The sequence below is a fragment of the Crotalus tigris genome, unplaced genomic scaffold (assembly GCF_016545835.1).
Source record: "Crotalus tigris isolate CLP2741 ecotype Arizona unplaced genomic scaffold, ASM1654583v1 scf7180000017685.4511686, whole genome shotgun sequence".
Lineage (NCBI taxonomy): Eukaryota > Metazoa > Chordata > Lepidosauria > Squamata > Viperidae > Crotalus > Crotalus tigris.
The window spans coordinates 1,862,644-1,881,764 of record NW_024096565.1 but is presented as its reverse complement, the minus strand read 5'-3'; the positions used below and the strand labels follow the sequence as shown (position 1 = coordinate 1,881,764).

Genomic DNA, 19,121 nt, shown 5'->3' with positions numbered 1-19,121 from the left:
ATTCATAAACAAATTGTACAGTTATTAAGTTAAGTCTACTTTAATGAAGAGAAGGACTAGGGGTGACACAATAGCAGTGTTCCAATATCTCAGGGGCTGCCACAAAGAAGAGTGAGTCAAGCTATCTCCAAAGCACCTGAAGGCAGGACAAGAAGCAACGGATGAAAACTAACCAAACAGAGAAGCAACCTAGAACCAAGGAGGAATTTCCTGACAGTTAGAACAATTAATCAGTGGAACAACCTGCCTCCAAAAGCTGTGAATGCTCCAACACTGGAAGTTTTTAAGAAGAGACTGGACAGCCATTTGTCTGAAATGGTATACAGTTTCCTGTCTGGGCAGGGGGTTGGACTAGATGACCTCCAAGGTCCCTTCCAACTTTTGAGTACTACTACTACTACTACTACTACTACTACTACTACTATTGTTATTATTATTATTGATCATTGCACAGTCAGCCAGATGTTCAGACTGGATTTGGCATTTTTGTCTATCTATCGAATCCTTACCAAGGACCTGGGATAGGCAGATGTGGATGTTTGATGGTATTACAGATATTGTCGCAGGATGGAAGCAGTTCCTAGTAAGGCCACCTTTTGCAATTGACTAATGGTGAATTTGTCAATGCCAATGGTATTCAAGTGGTGCTCTAGTTTTTGGGATTGCACCCAAGGCGCCTATTATATTGGTACTACCCTTGCTTGCCTTTGCCACATTTCTATTTCTATTTATAGGTCTTTTATTATCTTCTCCAGTTCTTTCTCTTCTATTCTGCTGTCTCCAGGCACTGCCATGTCCACTATCCAGACTTTTTTGTCTTTCTTATTGACAATTGTTAAGTCCGGGGTGTTATGTTGCAGGTGCTTGTCTGTTTGAATTCTGAAGTCCCAGAGAAGTTTAATTTTATCATTTTCTATGACTTTCTCTATTTTATGATCCCACCAGTTTTTGCTTACAGGCAAATGATATTTTTTGCAGATCTTCCAATGCACCATTGTTGCTACTTTGTCATGCCACTGCTTGTAGTCAGTCTGTGCGATCTTCTTGCAGCAGCTTACTAGGTGGTCCACTGTTTCTTCAGCTACTGTCTGTTGCTGTCTTCTCAATTTCGACTTTGTATGCATTTGTCCTTAAGGTTTGGTCTTGTGCAGCCAGAATTAGTCCCTCAGTCTGTTTCTTCAATTTTCTTGCTCTTAGCCATTGCCAGGTCGTCTTCTTCTTCTTCTTCTTCTTCTTCTTCTTCTTCTTCTTCTTCTTCTTCTTCTTCTTCTTCTTCTTCTTCTTCTTCTTCTTCTTCTTCTTCTTCTTCTTCTTCTTCTTCTTCTTCTTCTTCTTCTTCTTCTTCTTCTTCTTCTTCTTCTTCTTCTTCTTCTTCTTCTTCTTCTTCTTCTTCTTCTTCTTCGTCTTCTTCTTCTTCTTCTTCTTCTTCTTCTTCTTCGTCTTCTTCTTCTTCTTCTTCTTCTTCTTCTTCTTCTTCTTCTTCTTCTTCTTCTTCTTCTTCTTCTTCTTCTTCTTCTTCTTCTTCTTCTTCTTCTTCTTCTTCCTATTGCTACTACTACTACTATTATTATAATTATAATTATAATTATGTGAATCTGGCTTCTCCTATTGGCTTTGTTTATTGAAGCCCCATGGGAAAGTCACAAATGTGGCCCTAGGACATTGTAACCATTGTAAATATGTGCCAGTTGCCAAGTGCCCAAATTTTGATGGTTGCAGGGACATTGCAATGGCTGTAAATGCAAAGACCAGCCATCGGTTACTTTTTAAAGTGCTATTGTAACTTTGAGCAGTTAGTCTTTAGAATAACAGAATAAGAGGGTTAGAAGGGACTTTGGAGGTCTTTTAGTCCAACCCCCTGTTCAAGCAGGAGATCCTATACCATTCCCAACAAATGGCTGTCCAGTGTCTTCTTAAGAAACTCCAGTGATGGAGCCCCCACATCTTTTGAAGGGAGGTTGTTAAACAAATGCTTATAAGTTAAGAATTACCTGTGTTGTTTTACAAAATTTTGAATGTAACTTAAGGTTCTTTGGCAACACTTTATTCTCTTTCAGATATTAGTTTGCAAGCAGCCTCTCAAATTCTGTCTACCCCTGTTTACAATGCATTAAAAGTAATGAAAGATATCGCACAGAATTTCCCGGTAAAGGCCAGGTACAATATATTTCTGTGATAGTCATATGAATGCTTGGATTTTGTACCTCTTTATCATTGTGATTTATTTTAATTTGCATGAGGATGATGTGTTTTTGTTATCCCTTTTTTAAAAGCTTGAATGAAAATTGATAAAATTAAACAGATGAGAAAATCCAGCATGTAACTATGAATATTCAGTTTTAAATGGCTTATTTATTGCAAATTGCCAAATTAAGGGAATTTGACCTTACATTGCAATGGTAGATTTTTGCAGCTTTCTTTTCCAAGTGATGCTACTTCATACATTCTGAGATATATGATACCATCTTGTGATATTTCTTATGTTACCAAGCCTTGATGTTATTATACTGAACTTTTTATTTTGTATGTTAAATGTAGTTTTCAGATTTTATTCCATTTATCGGCACAGCAATTGAACTGAAAGAATGAACTATTGCCTGCCATGTCTTGAATCCCAAATCCTGTTTTGTGCTTAGTTGATTTTACAAGACCCAGCTGGCATTAGTTTTTGAACTACTGTGATAACCTTCTGTAGGAACAAGGCAGCATGAGAATGGGCTATTGATATTAAGACACGACCAGTGATATGTGTAATACAGAAGCTTGAATAACAGATATTAAGAAAAAACAGTATAAATTGAGTAAAACAACACTTTTCATCATATTTTCTCCTAAAATTGTTTGAGGTACAGTATTATGAAAGTTTACTTGGAAGTCAGATTCACTGTGTTTGGTTTAAGGATGTTGGTCCATAGCATAAGAATAATGTTTAGAAATTCTGTGCAAAAGAGAAAAATGTACACATGTCCTTCAATTAGTAATTGTAATTGTATTTGTTAAGACCTTTTGAGGCACCCTGAAACCTTTTGATGTATGTGGGTTCAATAGTCTCTTGCTCGTAAATTTGTTTGTTTTAAAATAGCTACTTCGATATTTGCAGGAGTGTAGTTAACATATTTGACACCTGAAGGGAATCATTTTGAATTTATAAATATGATCACCACTTTGGTTTTCCCCTGTCATTCATTCAAGAAGACGTTTCGCTTCCTATCCTAGAAGCCTCATTAGTTGTATTGGATGCTATGGGAGATGGAAGGACAGTTATTGACAGTTATTGTCCCTCCATCTCCCATAGCATTCAATACAACTTTGAAGCTTCCAGGATAGAAAGTAAAATGTCTTCTTTTCCTCAACAAAATCAGTCTAGTGGCCTTTTCAAAAATAAAAACCACTTTTGGTACAACTATGACCTGGATGACTAAGAATCTTCATAGACAGTCTAGTTTAGTATTTATTTCCAACCAGCATAACTATTGACAGAAGATCATGACTGTAGTGGAGGTGAGCTAGAGAGCAATCTAGCTTGAAAACAGACAAAAACTTATAGTTAATATGGAGCTACTTAATCTGGATGGAATATAATGTGAAACCAGGAGGTTACAAGTTCTAGTCTTGTCTTTGTCAAGGTTCCAACTGATGAGCCCAACAAAGTAAGCATATAGTTGAGATGATCCAGTCTCTAATGTAAAACTTTATTGGGCAAATCATTTCGGAACAGATGAAAGGAAAACCAGCTCTGGTTATTTTGCGCCTGAATTGCTATATTAAAAGTATAGAAATCTCCCTTCCCTCATTAGTGCAGGTCACATTATCCAATTATAAGTCAGAGAATTATTATGAGAGAATGTCTTTAGTTCTCAGTAAACAAATCTTGAAAGTCCTTGGTTCTTATGAACTGGCCTCTCTATATCAGGAGTTTCAATTCCATTCTTCCCTCCCTTCCCCCCGAGTTCGTAGGCAAGCTAAGAAGCAATAATGACTGACACAGCATAGGTGTTCTTCAGGCTTGACAGTCTTAGCCATAAACCTGGCTGGGTGATGCTCTCAGCCCTAGAAAGAAAAAAACTGGCAAACCAGTTCCAAAAAAAGGCAGGGAGTAATTGCCAGGAGTCAAAATTGACTGAAGGTACCATTTTTTTTTCCCTCCATTGCTTCTACACCACCGCTGTCTTCTAAACAGATGTTCAGTGTACAGGTAGCAGTGACCTGATTTCACACCAACTGCTAGCCTCCATCTTTCAGCAGCATCTCCTTATTGCTTGCACCTAAGGCAGACTGCCATCAGCATCGACCCTAATAGGCCCATGGATATCTGTAGGGCGTATGGGGGAGGGGTAATAGTACTCTCTGATATTGTGCCATCAGAAGTTTGGGAGAAAGAAATTGAACAAGATGTGCAACACTGTGAATTTTCATTCCAGTTGCTGATTGGATGTAGAGAGCAAATGCTAAAATCAGAGATCAGATATTAGATAAACAATCATTAAAAGGTCGTGATGACTGTACCACTATTTAGATTGCTTCTTCTCTAGCCAAAATAAATGCATTTCCCTCCCCTGGAGAGGGGAAAATATCCTAATACAGAGCATGTGCATCCATGAATATAAATATTAATTTAGTATTTATTCTATGCATGGTTTTGAAATGATTGCATACAGTTGCTCATTATCGCATATCTAGGTAGGTCAGGAACTGAATTTATACATTCCTGAAGAATAAATTTCCACGTATAGGCCATATAGAGCGGTGGTGGCCCAGTGCTTAGAATGCAGTATTGCAAGCTAATTCTGCTGACTGCCAACTGCCAGCAGTTCGGCAGTTTGAGTCTCAATGGCTCAAGGATGACTCAGCCTTCCATCCTTCCGAGGTCGGTAAAATGAGGACCCAGATTATTGGGATCAATCTGCTGACTCTGTAAACTGCTTCGAGAGGGCTATCAAGCACTCTTCAACATCTTCATCAACGATTTGGACGAGGGGATAGATGGGGAAATCATCAAATTTGCAGACGACACTAAGCTGGCAGGAATAGCCAACACTCCAGAAGACAGGCTTAGGATACAGGAGGATCTGGACAGACTTGAACACTGGGCGCTATCTAACAAAATGAAATTCAATGGTGAAAAAAGTAAGGTTCTACATTTAGGCAAGAAAAACCAAATGTACAGGTATAGTATAGGGGGTACCTTGCCCAATAGTAGTAACTGTGAGAGGGATCTCGGAGTCCTGGTGGACAATCACTTAACTATGAGCCAGCAGTGTGCTGCAGCTGCCAAAAAAGCCAACACAGTGCTAGGCTGCGTTAACAGAGGGATAGAATCAAGATCACATGGAAACTAACCAAAGAGAGAAGCAACCTAGAACTAAGGAGAAACTTCCTGACAGTTAGAACAATTAACCAATTGAACAACCTGCCTCCAGTAGCTGTGAATGCTCCAACACTGGAAGTTTTTAAGAAGAAACTGGACAGCCATTTGTCCAAAACGGTATAGGGTTATCTGCCTGAGCAGGGGGTTGGACTTGATGACCTCCAAGGTCCCTTCCAACATTATTATTATTATTATTATTATTATTATTATTATTATTATTAATGTCTAAGTGCTATTGCTATGTATATCAAAGGAAGTTGCAAACTTCCTTTGATCAACTGCCATTTGTGCACAAGAAAATGGAATGGAATGGAATATAATTCTTTATTGGCTAAGTGTGATTGGACTCCAGGAATTGGCCTCCAGTACATAAGCTTCCAGTGTACATACAAACAACTAGTGATAATTCATGATTGTAATCATAAAATACAATTATCATTAATCATAAGATACAAACTCAGTGATAGTCATGGGATACTAAATAAGCAAACAATATAAATCATAAAAAGATACTAAATAAAGGCAATCAATGTAAATCATGAGATACAGACAACGAAGTTATAGTCATAAGAAGGTAAGGGAGTAGGTAATAGGCAAGATCTGTGCAATTATTTTGGATAATTAAAATAGTCTAATATAATGAGCAAATTGCCATTAAATTTAACTAGGAACTTGATATTTCTATTCTCATAGGGATAGTGTGTAGAGGAGTGTGTAGAGCACATGAGTCCAGTGTAGAACATATTTCAGCCATGTAGTTCTATAACCATAGTTTAGTGTTACATGCACACTGTGCTTTGATGTACTTTATTGATGAATAAATGTTTAAACACAGAACAATTACTGCACCTAGTAATTTCTTCATATTTTTTTATCCAGATCCTTAACCAGAGTGCTAGTAAACCAACAAATGAGAAAAGAAATAGAAGAAAATCAAAAGGTTTGTACTTACTCTTTGAAATGAAAGAATTTACTGCCTACTATTACGGTAGGAGATGAGAGTCAGTTTGGGGAAATGGTTTAGGCATCAGGATAGAAACTGGGAGATGGTAAGTTCTAGTCTTGTACAAAATCCGCTAGATAATCTTGACCCAATCACTTTCTCTCAGTCCTAGAAAGGAGACGATGGCAAACTACTTCTGAAAAATCTTGTCCCCCCCCCCAAGAAAAAATAATGCAGGGAAGTGTCCAGGTATCTCTAAGAATTGGAGATGATTGAATAGAAAAAAACACTTAGGAAATATTTTGCTACTATGCAAGTTTAAAAAATGAAAGAATTCCAACATGTTCATTTTTTAGAAAAAAAATAAGCTTGGTATTCAATTATTGCTCATTTCATCTCTCATTTCATCTTTCTCCCTAGATTAATGAATATCTTTATTTGCCAAACTCCAGAACAACTACAGTTCCTCCTAAAAAAAGTGCTTAAAATCAGAGTATGAATATTCCAGTGAGGATTTCAGGCGTTGAGCTTTAGTTCTGGGCTGAACACCTTTAATTGACTTCTGAAGTTAAACATAAATTAGTTCAGTACTTACTATTTTGTTCCCTCCAGGGAATTTATGCATTGATTTTTTTGAAGATGTAAAATGTGTTGGTTCCTAATGAATAGTTCTTTTAAATTTTCTGTTATTTTAGTACTTTATGTTTCAATGGTATTGACCACCACCATTCATGAAGGTAGTGTCTTTATGAATGTATTTCAGAATATTCTGATATTTGTGACAGCTATTTCCTTTTCTTATTTGATCCCAATACTTTGGATAGCCTTCTTCAACTTAGTAGTCTCCAAATCTCCTACCATACCATTATTGGAAGCCAGAACAAGCATTGTTTAGAGATTATGGAATTAATATTTCAATAAATCTGAAGGGCACTTGGTTTAGAAAAGCTTGCTTAGGAAATATAGTCACCGCTTTTTCCCTGTCGTTCCTTTGCTTCCTACCCTGTGTCAGGGGAAAAACTTATTTAATTGAAACAAGAGACACACAACAAAATCCTCACTTTAGGATCCAGAGGTTTATTTAAATTTATTTAAATTTAACACACAAACTCAGTACTTACATTTCAACAACTTATTACAGTAAGGGCCAAATGCACCAGCAGTCATTAGGTGTGATGGCTTAGTGACCAAATGGCAATAGCCCTATCTTTCAAGGCATATTTTATACCTTAGTACTTAGAACCGTCCATTAGCCATCCCATTTCCTTGTTAAAACCATCAACATGTGACTTTCTGGAACAGTACCTTCACTAGTTCCTTTTTCCTGGAATTAACCACTGGGTTAGTTCCCTGTTCTTCCTTTGTTATCCTGGCTACTGAGCCAGTCTTCTGTTCTTCCTTGTCCTTGCTCTTACCACTACTTTCCTCACTACCCTTTCTACATGTGTCATTGCAGAAGGTTTATCCATGAACAAGGCTCAGTTCCTTAATTCTCGTACTTTCTTGTTCTTATATGAGGAAATGTGTGCTGACCACAATCTTTCACCTTCTACTTCAAAGGTCACAATTCCTTCTTTTGTTAAGTATTTCTCAGCAGACACTGGCCTTTATTTTAATTGGCTATCAAAGAAGTATGTTTGATTTATACAGAGAGAATTATTAATATATTTTTTCCTTTCACACCTGGAAGCCTCGTTATTTGTATTGCATGCTATAGGATATGGAATAACAGTTATTGACAATTATTGTCCCTCCATCTCCCATAGGATACAATGCAACTTTTGAAGCTTTCAGGATAGGAAGTAAAATGTCTTCTTTTCCTCAACAAAATCAGTCCAGTTGTCTTTTCAAAAATAAAAAAATACTTTTGGTACAAGTATGACTTGGATGATTGAGAATCTTCATAGACAGTCTAGTTTCTTATTTCCAACCAGCATAACTATTGACAGAAGATCATGACTGTAGAAGAGGTTGGCTGTAGAACAATGTAACTTGATAACAGAAAAAAGTTGATAGTTAATATGGAGCTACTTAATATGGATGGAATATAATGTGAAAGCTCAGCTACCATTTTTTAATGTTTATTGCAATTACTTATATCTTTCACAATAGAGGTCATTTACACGAACCTTTATAAAGAACTGAAATTATCATAATTGCTTATTTGTTACTATATCAAATACAATTCTTCTGACTGAAGCATTTTTTTAAAAAAAACCATCAGAATTGAGAATATTTCATCATATGCCTTTAAATAATTTTGATTTAATATGAGAAAGTAGAGCAACATCATTTTGTCCAGGTTTAGTCTTCCCATTGAGGAAGATGGAGTAATGTTCTTCAGACTAAATCATGGTGGGATAAAATAAGGGCAGAGTCAACCTTTCGAAACTACTATTGCCCAGATGTGGATTGTCTGTGAATGCTTGGAGTTGTAGCCAAATACGTCCAAAAGGATCTAGGACAGCTTGCTGCAGCCAACTCACCTTGGTCAACTCACCACAGCTGTGATCAACTTGCCATAGCCAACTTGCTCCACAACATCTTGCTGCGGAACAAGAGTTACCCTAATATCAAAGAAATGGTGGAATATAATAATTAAAGAAAGGTTGCCAGAGGACAGACAAAATGAAATTTGAATGATAAAAATTATAAATTTTTAATTATTTTAAATCAGGGGTTCTCAACCTGTGGGTCGGGACCCCATTTGGGGTCGAACAACCATTTCACGGGGGTCACCAAACAATGCAGTCCGTCATTTTTCCCCCCTTTTCCTTAGCTGTGCTACTCCCTTTTATTCTATTGTCTTTTGAAAGCCAATAGAATAGACTCTCTTGAATAGAGTCTAATTCTACTGGCTTTCAAAAGCCAGTAGGAATTGACTTCCGGTGGATTTTGCGTGCGTGATGGCGGCTACTTTGTAGCCGTCCTCCTGGGTAAGTGTAAGAACCGCTATGAACAGCAGATATCAGCTGTTCAGCGGTTCAAAATCCCCCTCCCGGGCAAAGGGGGGGGGTAGAGAGTGTCTGAATAGTGGTAGAGCCTCTTTCGCACCCCCCAAGTTTTTTTTTGGGGGGGTGAAAGGAGTGCTCCCACGGAGTTCAGACTTGTCTCCGCTTCCCAGCTGTTTTTGTCCTCAGGGACAAAACGAGCCGCCGCAAACACCTCCGTGCTTAAAGAGAAATGGTGAGTTTTTTTTTTTAAATGGACAGAGCTGAGTAGAGGATTTAGTTTTTGCTTTCTTTGACTTATTTGGATTTTAAGTTTTAAGATTTGTTTCTATTTTTATTCTCTCTTTTTATTTTTTTTCTTTGTTGAAAGGGAAAGTAAAATGGCGATCGGCAAACTCCTCGGTGTTTTTTTTTCTGGAAGTTAGAATGCTGAACGGCAGGCTTTTTGGTGTTTTTCTTTCTTTCCTTTCCCTTTCTCTTTTTATTTCCTTATGATTGGAATGGTTGTTTTTGGTATCTCTAAGTATTTTTTTTGGAACGGACTTTTTTTTATTTAATTATTTTTTTTTTCCCCTTCTCCCTTTTTTTTCCTTTGAACTCCCTTTTTTTTTTTTTTTATTGTAATGACCCTTTTTTGAAGGACTTTTTTTCTGTTTAATTTTTTGTAATTTTTAAGAAGGAGTAAAAATTTTTTTTAATTCTTTTTCTCTTCCTTTTTTTCCCTTTTTTCTTTTTATTATAATGACCTTCTTTGGAGGGAGTTATATTTTTGAAGGAATTTTTATAATTGCTTAAGAAGGACTAAAGGTTTTTCTTTAAGATGGCTCCAAAGCGTCCAGGGATTTCTACAGTTTCTAAATCAACAGTTTCACCCTCTTCTGGGGGTCAGCTAATAACTATGAAGGACTTGCAAGACATGATGGGAGATGTTATAATTCAAATTAGGGCAGAAATGAAAAAGATTCTAGAGGAAAACAATAAGATCTTGAGACAAGATTTTGTTTTGGCTTTAGAAGGTGTTGCTTCTGTTCTTGAAAAGGTGAACTCCCATGTGGAAGAGGTAGCTGAAAAAGTGGACCTAATGGAGGGGAAAATTGAAAGTATGGAAAAAGAAATGGAAAATGAGATTCTTATGCTCCAATATGGACAAATGGAATATGCCTTAAGAATTAGAGGCCTGGGAGAGTCTTTGCAAGGAGATCTGAAGGAGATGGTTGCAAAGGACTTTGCATTGATTTTGAATAAAGAAAAAGAGGGAATACTTAATGAAATTGAAAAATTATTTAGGGTTAACTCTGTGGTGGCAGCACAGAAGAATCTGCCAAGAGATGTGGTAATTTACTTTGGTAAAAGATCTTTACGCAATGAAATTGTGCAAGCCTATTATAAGAAGAGATTTCAAATTGCTTCACAAGATGTTATAATTTTTAAAGAGATCCCATCTAAAATTTTAAGAAGAAGAAAGGAGTTTGCTTTTTTAGCAAATGAACTTAAAAAGAGAAAAATTTCATTCAGATGGGATGTTCCGATTGGAATGGTGGTGAATTACCTGGGGACATGTTATAGACTTAATACTGTTTCTCAAGCAAAAGATTTTTATACTTCGGTCCTGGGGGTATGTGCATCGCCATCAATTAAGTTTAAAGCTTTGGAAGAAAAGAATGTAGAATCACAGTTTGAAGAGCCTATATTTATGAAAACTGGAGAATCTTTGTGTGAGAGGCCTCAACAAGTCCAGGTTGAGGAGCAGAAGACAACTTGTGCAGTATATAATCCCAAAGAAAAGCAGCAACAGAAGAAGGTTAAGGAAGTTTCATATTTAGTGGTTTCTGAATCTCTGGGAGATGTTAGACCTACAAAGTCTTTGGAGCAATCTTTAAGGGTGGAATTGTTGCCTGAAATGGAAACTGGGAAATCTCAGTCTGAGGGGCATCAACAAGAGAGGAACGGGCAGAGGATAACTTGTACAACTTACAATTGTAAAGATCAATACAAGGAGGAATTTAAGGAACCCTTATTGGCTTCGGAGTCGATGGGAGATTCAGGAATTTTGGAGCAGTCTCCTAAGGCAGAACTTGCAGCATTTCTTACGAGTTTGATACAAGAATGGAGAAGGGAAATGGAAGAATGGAAGAATGGAGAATGGAAAAAACTGGAATGTGAATAATTAATAATACTAATATAATTGAGATTGATAAGGATGTAGTTTTTTACGGATGGAATTAGTTATTGGTGAAGATTGAAATGTTTAATGTGTTTATTAACTTTGTTGTTTTAAGTTTTGAACCTTTAATGATAATATTGTTTAAATTTGTGTTTTGAAGGGATTATAATTTGCTTATTTTAGTGAGTGGATTCTAATATTTTAAATTTTAAAAATTTGTGGTTTTGGAGGGAGTTTATATAGAGTGATGATTGTATTTAGATTTGTTTAGGATTTAAAAGTGTTTTTAGTTTTTAAATATTATTATTAATATTTTTAAGACAAAATAATTTGTTTAATTAAATGTGCTTAGATTTGTTTAGGACTTATAGGTTTTTTAAGTTTTTGTTTTTTGTTTTTTTTTTTTTTTTTTCTTCTTTTTGGATAGGAGAGAAGATTATGAAGATTGAAGGAAATATGTACTTACTTTAAGTTCTTTAAGAGTATTTAGCTTTAATGGTATAACAAAGATTTGTATGTTTATTTTTTCGTTTTAGGATAAAGAAAGAGGGAGAAATTAGATTTTATATTATAGATATAGATATTCAAAGAAAGTAATGTTTAAATTTGTGTTTTTGGAGGGAGCTTATATAGAATGATGATTGTATTTAAATTTGTTTAGGTTTTAAAAGTGTTTTAAGTTTTCTTTTTTTTTTTTTTTTAATTAAGCCTGTACTCAGCTCTGGGAAGTCCAGGGGAGGGTTTGGGAGGTTGGGAAGGGGGGGGGTGAGGTAGGGGGGGGTATGCGAAGGGGATTTGTTTTTGTAAAATGTAAAAATTTTCAATAAAAAAAAAAAAAAGCCAGTAGGAATTGTCCAGGGGGTCTCTGCCCTGCTGAGCCTGCCGAAAGTCCCATTCTGCAAATGGTGCTGCACCAGTTGAGTAGTCCTCGACTTACGGCCGGTTGAGTAGTCCTCGACTTATGACTGGTTGGGGGTCGCGGCATTAAAAAGGTTGAGAACCACTGTTTTAAATAATTAAATTGAATTGTTGAATTGTTTCGCAGTGAGTTGTCCCACGGCATGTTGGCCATAGTGAGTTGTCCTGTGGCAAATTGGCCCTGGTGAGCTGGCTGTGGCAAATTGACTGTGTGAATTGACCATGGTGAGTTGGCCAAGGCGAGTTGTCATATTCTATATTCCAGAAGGCTTTGGGTTGGAGAAGTCTGGGACAGATGAAACCAGGAATTTCACCAAGAATTTTTAAAATTTTAGATTTAAAAAAGAGAAAGAGCTGTCCTAATTTGTCCAGATGATTGGGATACATTTCATGACAAATGCTGAATGTAAATTTGTGGTCTATAATTTGTCAAAGCAGTTTTAAACCTATCTGATGGAAACTGAATATGTAAATATCATTAATCTTCTAAAATCTCATTAAGGAATATTTAGTATCAGATTTGTTTTGCAGAAATCAAAAATATCTCCTTATCTTGAAAAATAAATTGTTAAAATTGATTCATTTCAAATGAATATAACATTGCTCCCATGTTGATATCCCATTTGCTTGCTTGTTTTTTTGTTTCTTTGTTTTAAATGGCTAGTTAATTCGTGGTAAACTTTTCCTTTCTTTTCCAGCGTCTGCATGAATCTCTTGAACTTAAGCCTGGTGAAGCACGTTTATTTTTAAATGGCCTTCCAATAGACTTGGATCTTCGCGATCCCTTTAGGTATTTTAAGTATTTTGCAGCTTGGTTACCATCCAGAATGCTCAATAATCTGTATTTAACTACTCCTTATACCAAGACAAATGTTAATATCTTGTTCTGTAATGAATAGTTCAGAATGGAAAACAATAAATTGTTGGTGAATGCTGTTAACTAAATTATTACATCATCTCCTTTAGTGTCCAAAACAGTAATTGTTCAAGTCAGTATTGCAAGTATAAGATGACAGTCCTAAAAACCAAAGAAATGCATTCAGTATGTGAAACTTCTTACCATATCCAATAGAGCTGTATATTAGTAAAACCCATTTTCCTGTGGTGATGCGTAGGATGTCCAGTTCCCCAAATTTGGCCTTGCTGAAAATGAATGACAGTCCCAACATACCTGGAGCATTCAATATTGAGAAAGCTATACTAGTTTGAGCTCCTTTTTGCCCCTTTAAAGCTGCAATGCAGGTAGTCCTCAGTCAATAACTGTTCATTTAGTGTCCATTCAGAGTTGTGATGGTGCTGAATGAATGGTACTTACGACCAGTCATCAAAGATCCTGCTGTTGCAGCATCAATCATCGAGGCCTCGTGATTGCCCTTTGCGATCTTCCCTGTCAGGTTCCCACAGGTAAGCCCTAAGGCAGTGGTGGCAAACCTATGGCACGGGTGCCAGAGGCAGCACTCAGAGCCCTCTCTGTAGGCACATGCACCGTCGCCCCAGTCCTAGGCCTTCAGCTGGGTTTTATAAAACCTTTTGGCTTTAGGCTGTTCAATCAATGAGTCAATTTCAAGTTCTCAGAAAAAAAAAACTTGCAAAGTTGGAATTGATTGATTGAACTTTTTAGTCCCACCCAGTCTGCCGTTACCACTGCAGCCACGCCCACCCAATGGGCCACACCCACCCGGCACCCAACGATGCATAAGTGGGTTTTGGGTTGCAGTTTGGGCACTGGATCTCTAAAAGGTTCACCATCACTGCCCTGAGGGAAGGTCACAAGTCCCATTGCTCTTTTCCCCGAGGAGCTGCTATGGAGTACAAGATCCCTGTAGTGCTCATCTGCCAACGGTACCCCACATCCACATTATGTAGTGCATGCATGCTTAGCTATGCTTGCACAGTGCCATAGCACCCCACACCTGTCCATTCTTGCTCGTGCAGCAGTGCAGCATCCCATTGCCCACTTGCCTGTAGTAACACACCATCTTTGCACCAACCCTAAGTGAAAGAACACTGCTTCCCATATATACTTGTAAGAGCCGTGGTGGAAGGGTGGTTAGAATGCAATACTGCAGGCTACTTCTGCTGACTGCCGACTGCCAGCAGTTCGGCAGTTCAATTCTCACCGGCTCAAGGTTGACTCAGCCTTCCATCCTTCCGAGGTCGGTAAAATGAGGACCCAGATTGTTGACTCTGTAAAGCGCTTAGGGAGGGCTGTAAAGCACTGTAAAGCATTATATAAGTCTAAGTGCTATTGCTACCCTAAGATTTTCTGAGTTATGGAGGATTGCTACCCAGGAGCAGCCCTTTCCAGTGGTCATCTTTCCTAAGTTTGGAATCCCGTTCCCAGGGAGCTGCACCTGCACAGTGTTTTCAGCATCAAGCAAAAATATTTTATTTTTCAAAGCCTTTGAATAATAATGCTCCGGTGACCTTAAATTCCTGTTGCTGCTTCATCTGTGTGATTGTTACGTTATTCCTTAAGGTGCTTAGTTGAGAAACGAACCCAGCTATTGACCAGGTACCAGTGGGGGGGGGGGGAGAAAGGCAGCCCCCAGCAGATGGAATATTTTTCTTTCTTTAGCTATTATTCTTTGGATTATTCTATACAGTATTACATATAAAATATACTTGTCTAAAGCATTTTAGAAACTCTGAAGATAGAAGGAAAAGCAATGCACGTTCTTCACTCCCTTGGAATTAAGGAAGAATTTCTGAGTAAATTCATGAGATTAGCTTCCCAATCTCAGGATGCATCTTACGCATTAGACATTCGTCACTCAGCAATTGTCGTAAGTAATATTTTTGTGCATATGAATCTTTAAAGGGCCACTAGATCCTTGGTTTCAGTTACAATGTACAAATGCTGTGATGCCTTTGGCAACAACCTTATTTAATCTGGAAAATTTGGACTTTTTACAGAGCAATACTAAGAAGCAAAATGGCACTTTTCTGCCATTTCCACAATCTTGGAGGTTTCAGCTGCTTAACAGAAATTGAGGAGAAAGTAGTTTTTATTTAGATACTTTTAAAAACAATTCTTTTCTTGTTAATTTTCCTGTTAATTTTAGTAGACAGTACCAATACTAGTAGGTAGTATATAAATTGGCGTAGGGAGGGATTCCTTTCTGGAATCATGCAAAAAAGAAAATATTTCTGGAAATAAGGTTGATTCTACCCAGGCCTTAAAATGCCCTGCTGGGGCTACCCCTTCTGGAAGTACCATTAAAGATTGATTTATGTCACCTGAATGGCATCTTTTTTATCCTTTAAATGTTACTTTTCTGCTGTGTTAAGGAAACACATTTCAACTGGGGTCATACATTTCACAAAGCCATTATTTCTTTAAATATCTTTATTGAATAGATTACATAATTTTGGCTGGAGTTATACAACAGGCTAAACTGTAAACTACAGTTTATAAATAAACACCCATGTTCTGATACATACAGGACACCAAGCCAAAACAAATAAACTTTTCAGGTTGGTGTAAAAGCAGCCTAAGTATTATCCCAATAAAAATTACCAGAATCTGAGGTGAATGGTTCTCACATGGCAAGAAAGGAAAGAAAGAAAGAGAGAGGGGGGAAGGAAGGAAAGAAGGAAAGAAAGAAAGAAAAGGAAGAAAAAGAAAGAAAGAGAAAGAAAGAAAGAAGAAAGAGAAAGAAAGAAAGAAAGAAAGAAAGAAAGAAAGAAAGAAAGAAAGAAAGAAAGAAAGAAAGAAAAACTTCACTGGGTGATGAGAGGGGCTCTAGGTGGTTAATGAAGCCATTCTGGTTAGGTTACTTAATAACAGATATTCCCCTATAATTGCCCATAGAATTGCAGCCCAAATGATCCAGCTCCTTTTTCATTGTGTTAGCATCTCTAAAACTGTGATCACCACTGAGCTCTGGTGGATCAGTGGTTAGAATGCAGCACTGCAGGCTATTTCTGCTGACTCCCAGCTGCCAGCAGTTTGGCAGTTCAAGTCTCACTAGCTCAAGGTTACTCAGCCTTCCATCTTTCTAAGGTTGGTAAAATGAGGACCCAGATTGTTGGGGGCAATAAGCCAATTCTGTAAACCACTTAGAGAGAACTGTAAAGCACTGTGAAGCGGTATGTAAGTCTAAGTGCTATTGCTATTTTTTTCCCTGCATAGTCCCTTAAATATGCTCTCAATTCTAGCCATAGAATTAGTTTCTTCACTGTCTTCCAGATGCCTGGTCAACAGCAAAGCCCATAATAAGTTAAAACTACAACATGTTGACTACTACTTTATTGAAATGGGCTTATGAGAACATTGTGTTTGATAAGGTTTAATTTTGATGGTAGTTTCATTAAGTGCCTCATTACTGTTATATTTTTTTTAGTGGGTCAATAACCTAGAAAGGGATGCTATGTATAACAAGTGGCCTTCAAGTTTTCAGGAACTTCTCAAACCAGCATATGCAGGAATGATGCGACAGATTAGACGGAATTTATATAATATGGTAAGTAGTGAAATATGTGTATGTGTGTCTGTGTGTTGTTGAGAAAATAATGTGTGCATTCTTTTAAATATTTTTAGTAAGGATATATTTGAATTACATCTTTGTATACAAAAAACACAGAAAGCCCTTCCTTTGCACATTTTGTTCAGCTATTCACTTATCCATATATTGTAGTTATGAATGCATCAAAATGATCGCAAAGTATACCCAGCAGTGCACCTATGATGATACTTACAGAAGCACAGCCATACTTTGACAGCATTTTCCTACTGCATTTAGCAATGGTTTTTTCACCATGATTTATAGAATAGATCACAATTTGTGAGGTAAATGTGTGAGCTTTTTCTTTACATCTGACTGGAATGTGTGTGTGGATTTGCATACTGTCGACAACCAAGGTCTCTCAGCAAATTGTGTTTTTTAGAGAACCTAACAAGTCTAAATCTGTGGTACAAGAAAGCCTGCTTGTGTCAATTCTAAGCAAATTTTATGACTATATTGAAACTATTGTATCTTAGGTGGCATATAATTTATTTAATTTAGTGTTATAAACTTACATTCAAGTACTGTTTTCACTAAAAGTTATTCTACCAGCATCTATATCTGAGAAAACCAGCGTGTGATAGCATGCCAGATGAGGTCCCTTGGTTTTATTTTCATGTTTAATTGAGTAAATTCAGTTGTTAGGGTTCATTCCAAGCTTTTAAAATTTCAGTTCAGGCCCAGTTTCTTTTGCATCTGTGTTGAATTGAGGGCAAACATTATGGTCTAAAATATTAATAGTATTTGAATCAATTCTTTCTGAAGTGATAAATGTCAGGCTTGAACAACTAGACTCACATATATAAAGTACAAATTAGATACTTTATTGCTCAATGCCTATTTCACACCAATTTTCTCAGGCTGGAAAGTTTCCCCTGGGAAAGATTAGATAAAGTTCAATGGCATTCAAGGGTGTGTGTGTTCAGACTTTGTCCTCTTGTTATCAAAGAACCTCATATTAAGGCCTCCAAACTAATTCCTCTTTGTCCCTTTCTCCTTACTGGGATGGTTCCTCTCCAATGTAAATTTGTATCTGTACATGATAATTCCCAAAATTTTCTTCTCTTGAAGTTTCTATCCACTTTGATTACAATTATGTCAGTGGCCTGGAAAGGTGGAGACTTTTCCCTCTGCCACCAATATCAAAGAAAAATATCAAGAAAACTCTCAGAAGGTTCAATAATGGGAACGTACCATTGTAATTTGATTAGTAATCAGGCATAGTTAGTTAGTAATCAGAAAACTGTCACTTCAGAATCATTTGTTTAATTAACCCCAAAAGAAGTCCATCTAAGTCATGCAGCAAAAATCAAACATAAATATATAGTTTAAAATAACATCTTATGCTGGAGCAAAGACAATAGATTAAAGTAAAAGGAAACAATGGATTTTCAGAACTTCTATAAATACCACAGTGGGAGAGCCAGTCACACATTCCCCGGAGTTATATCTACCATTATTGATAAGCTTCTGTCTCTATATTCAGTAGAGGAATGAATGTTAAAGGTGGGAATCTGAGCAGATTCTTCAGTCTAGATCTTAAATATATGTTAAAGCTTAAACAGTTTTTCAACTAATCTGTTCCAAACCATTTATGTTTCTAAAATTGCAATTTTATTGGCCCCAAGACATGCAAGTAAGTAGAGCAGCTGGCACAGAAATGGCATAATGGGTTCTAATTGTCTGGTTCTATTGAGTGCATGAACCAGGACAGTCTGCGCCAACTGACGTTTCCAGTTTATCCTGGAATGCTTCCTTGGAGCTTTCATTGTACAGGAGTAGAGGAAATAGAAGGTATGAAGAGAGTATAAATCATGGATGTATAAAATTTTCTTCTCTTGTAGGTCCTTTTTATTGATCCTCTCCAGGAAGAAGCAGCTGGTTTCATTAAACTAATTGAATTAATCTACACTCAGAAAGTACCTCTAAGGTAAATTAACACTGAAATTCTATCTGAGATTAAAATAGTAAAGGAATTTCTCTTCCTTGTCTTCATTTTATGAACTGTGGCAAAAAAACCTATAGAGTTAGTACAATGTTATGCTGTATAGTTTTCCTATATGAGTATTGATTAATACAAAAGGGAGGAGAGCTCGGGCAATATATATCCATTGATGTTCAATCCTTCATGATTCATTAATTGCAATTTCTCAAGTCAACAAAATAGAAATGAGAGATTTTAATACATTGATATGTTGATTGCTATTTATTCTGGGTAAATACTATATTTCCATAGATTTCAGCTATTTCTGTTGAACAGGTAGTAGGT

General features: G+C 36.8%; 1 protein-coding gene across 1 annotated transcript in view; it reads left to right on the top strand.

The window, feature by feature from the left end:
* The window catches only part of UGGT2 (UDP-glucose glycoprotein glucosyltransferase 2), an 81,327-nt gene that overhangs the window by 21,693 nt on the left and 40,513 nt on the right, over positions 1–19,121 (top strand). The window contains exons 9-14 of the mRNA XM_039337664.1: positions 2,058–2,157; positions 6,248–6,308; positions 13,043–13,134; positions 14,980–15,130; positions 16,691–16,810; positions 18,697–18,782. Of these exons, the coding sequence (XP_039193598.1) occupies positions 2,058–2,157; positions 6,248–6,308; positions 13,043–13,134; positions 14,980–15,130; positions 16,691–16,810; positions 18,697–18,782 (610 nt within the window). The remainder of the gene's footprint in view (positions 1–2,057; positions 2,158–6,247; positions 6,309–13,042; positions 13,135–14,979; positions 15,131–16,690; positions 16,811–18,696; positions 18,783–19,121) is intronic.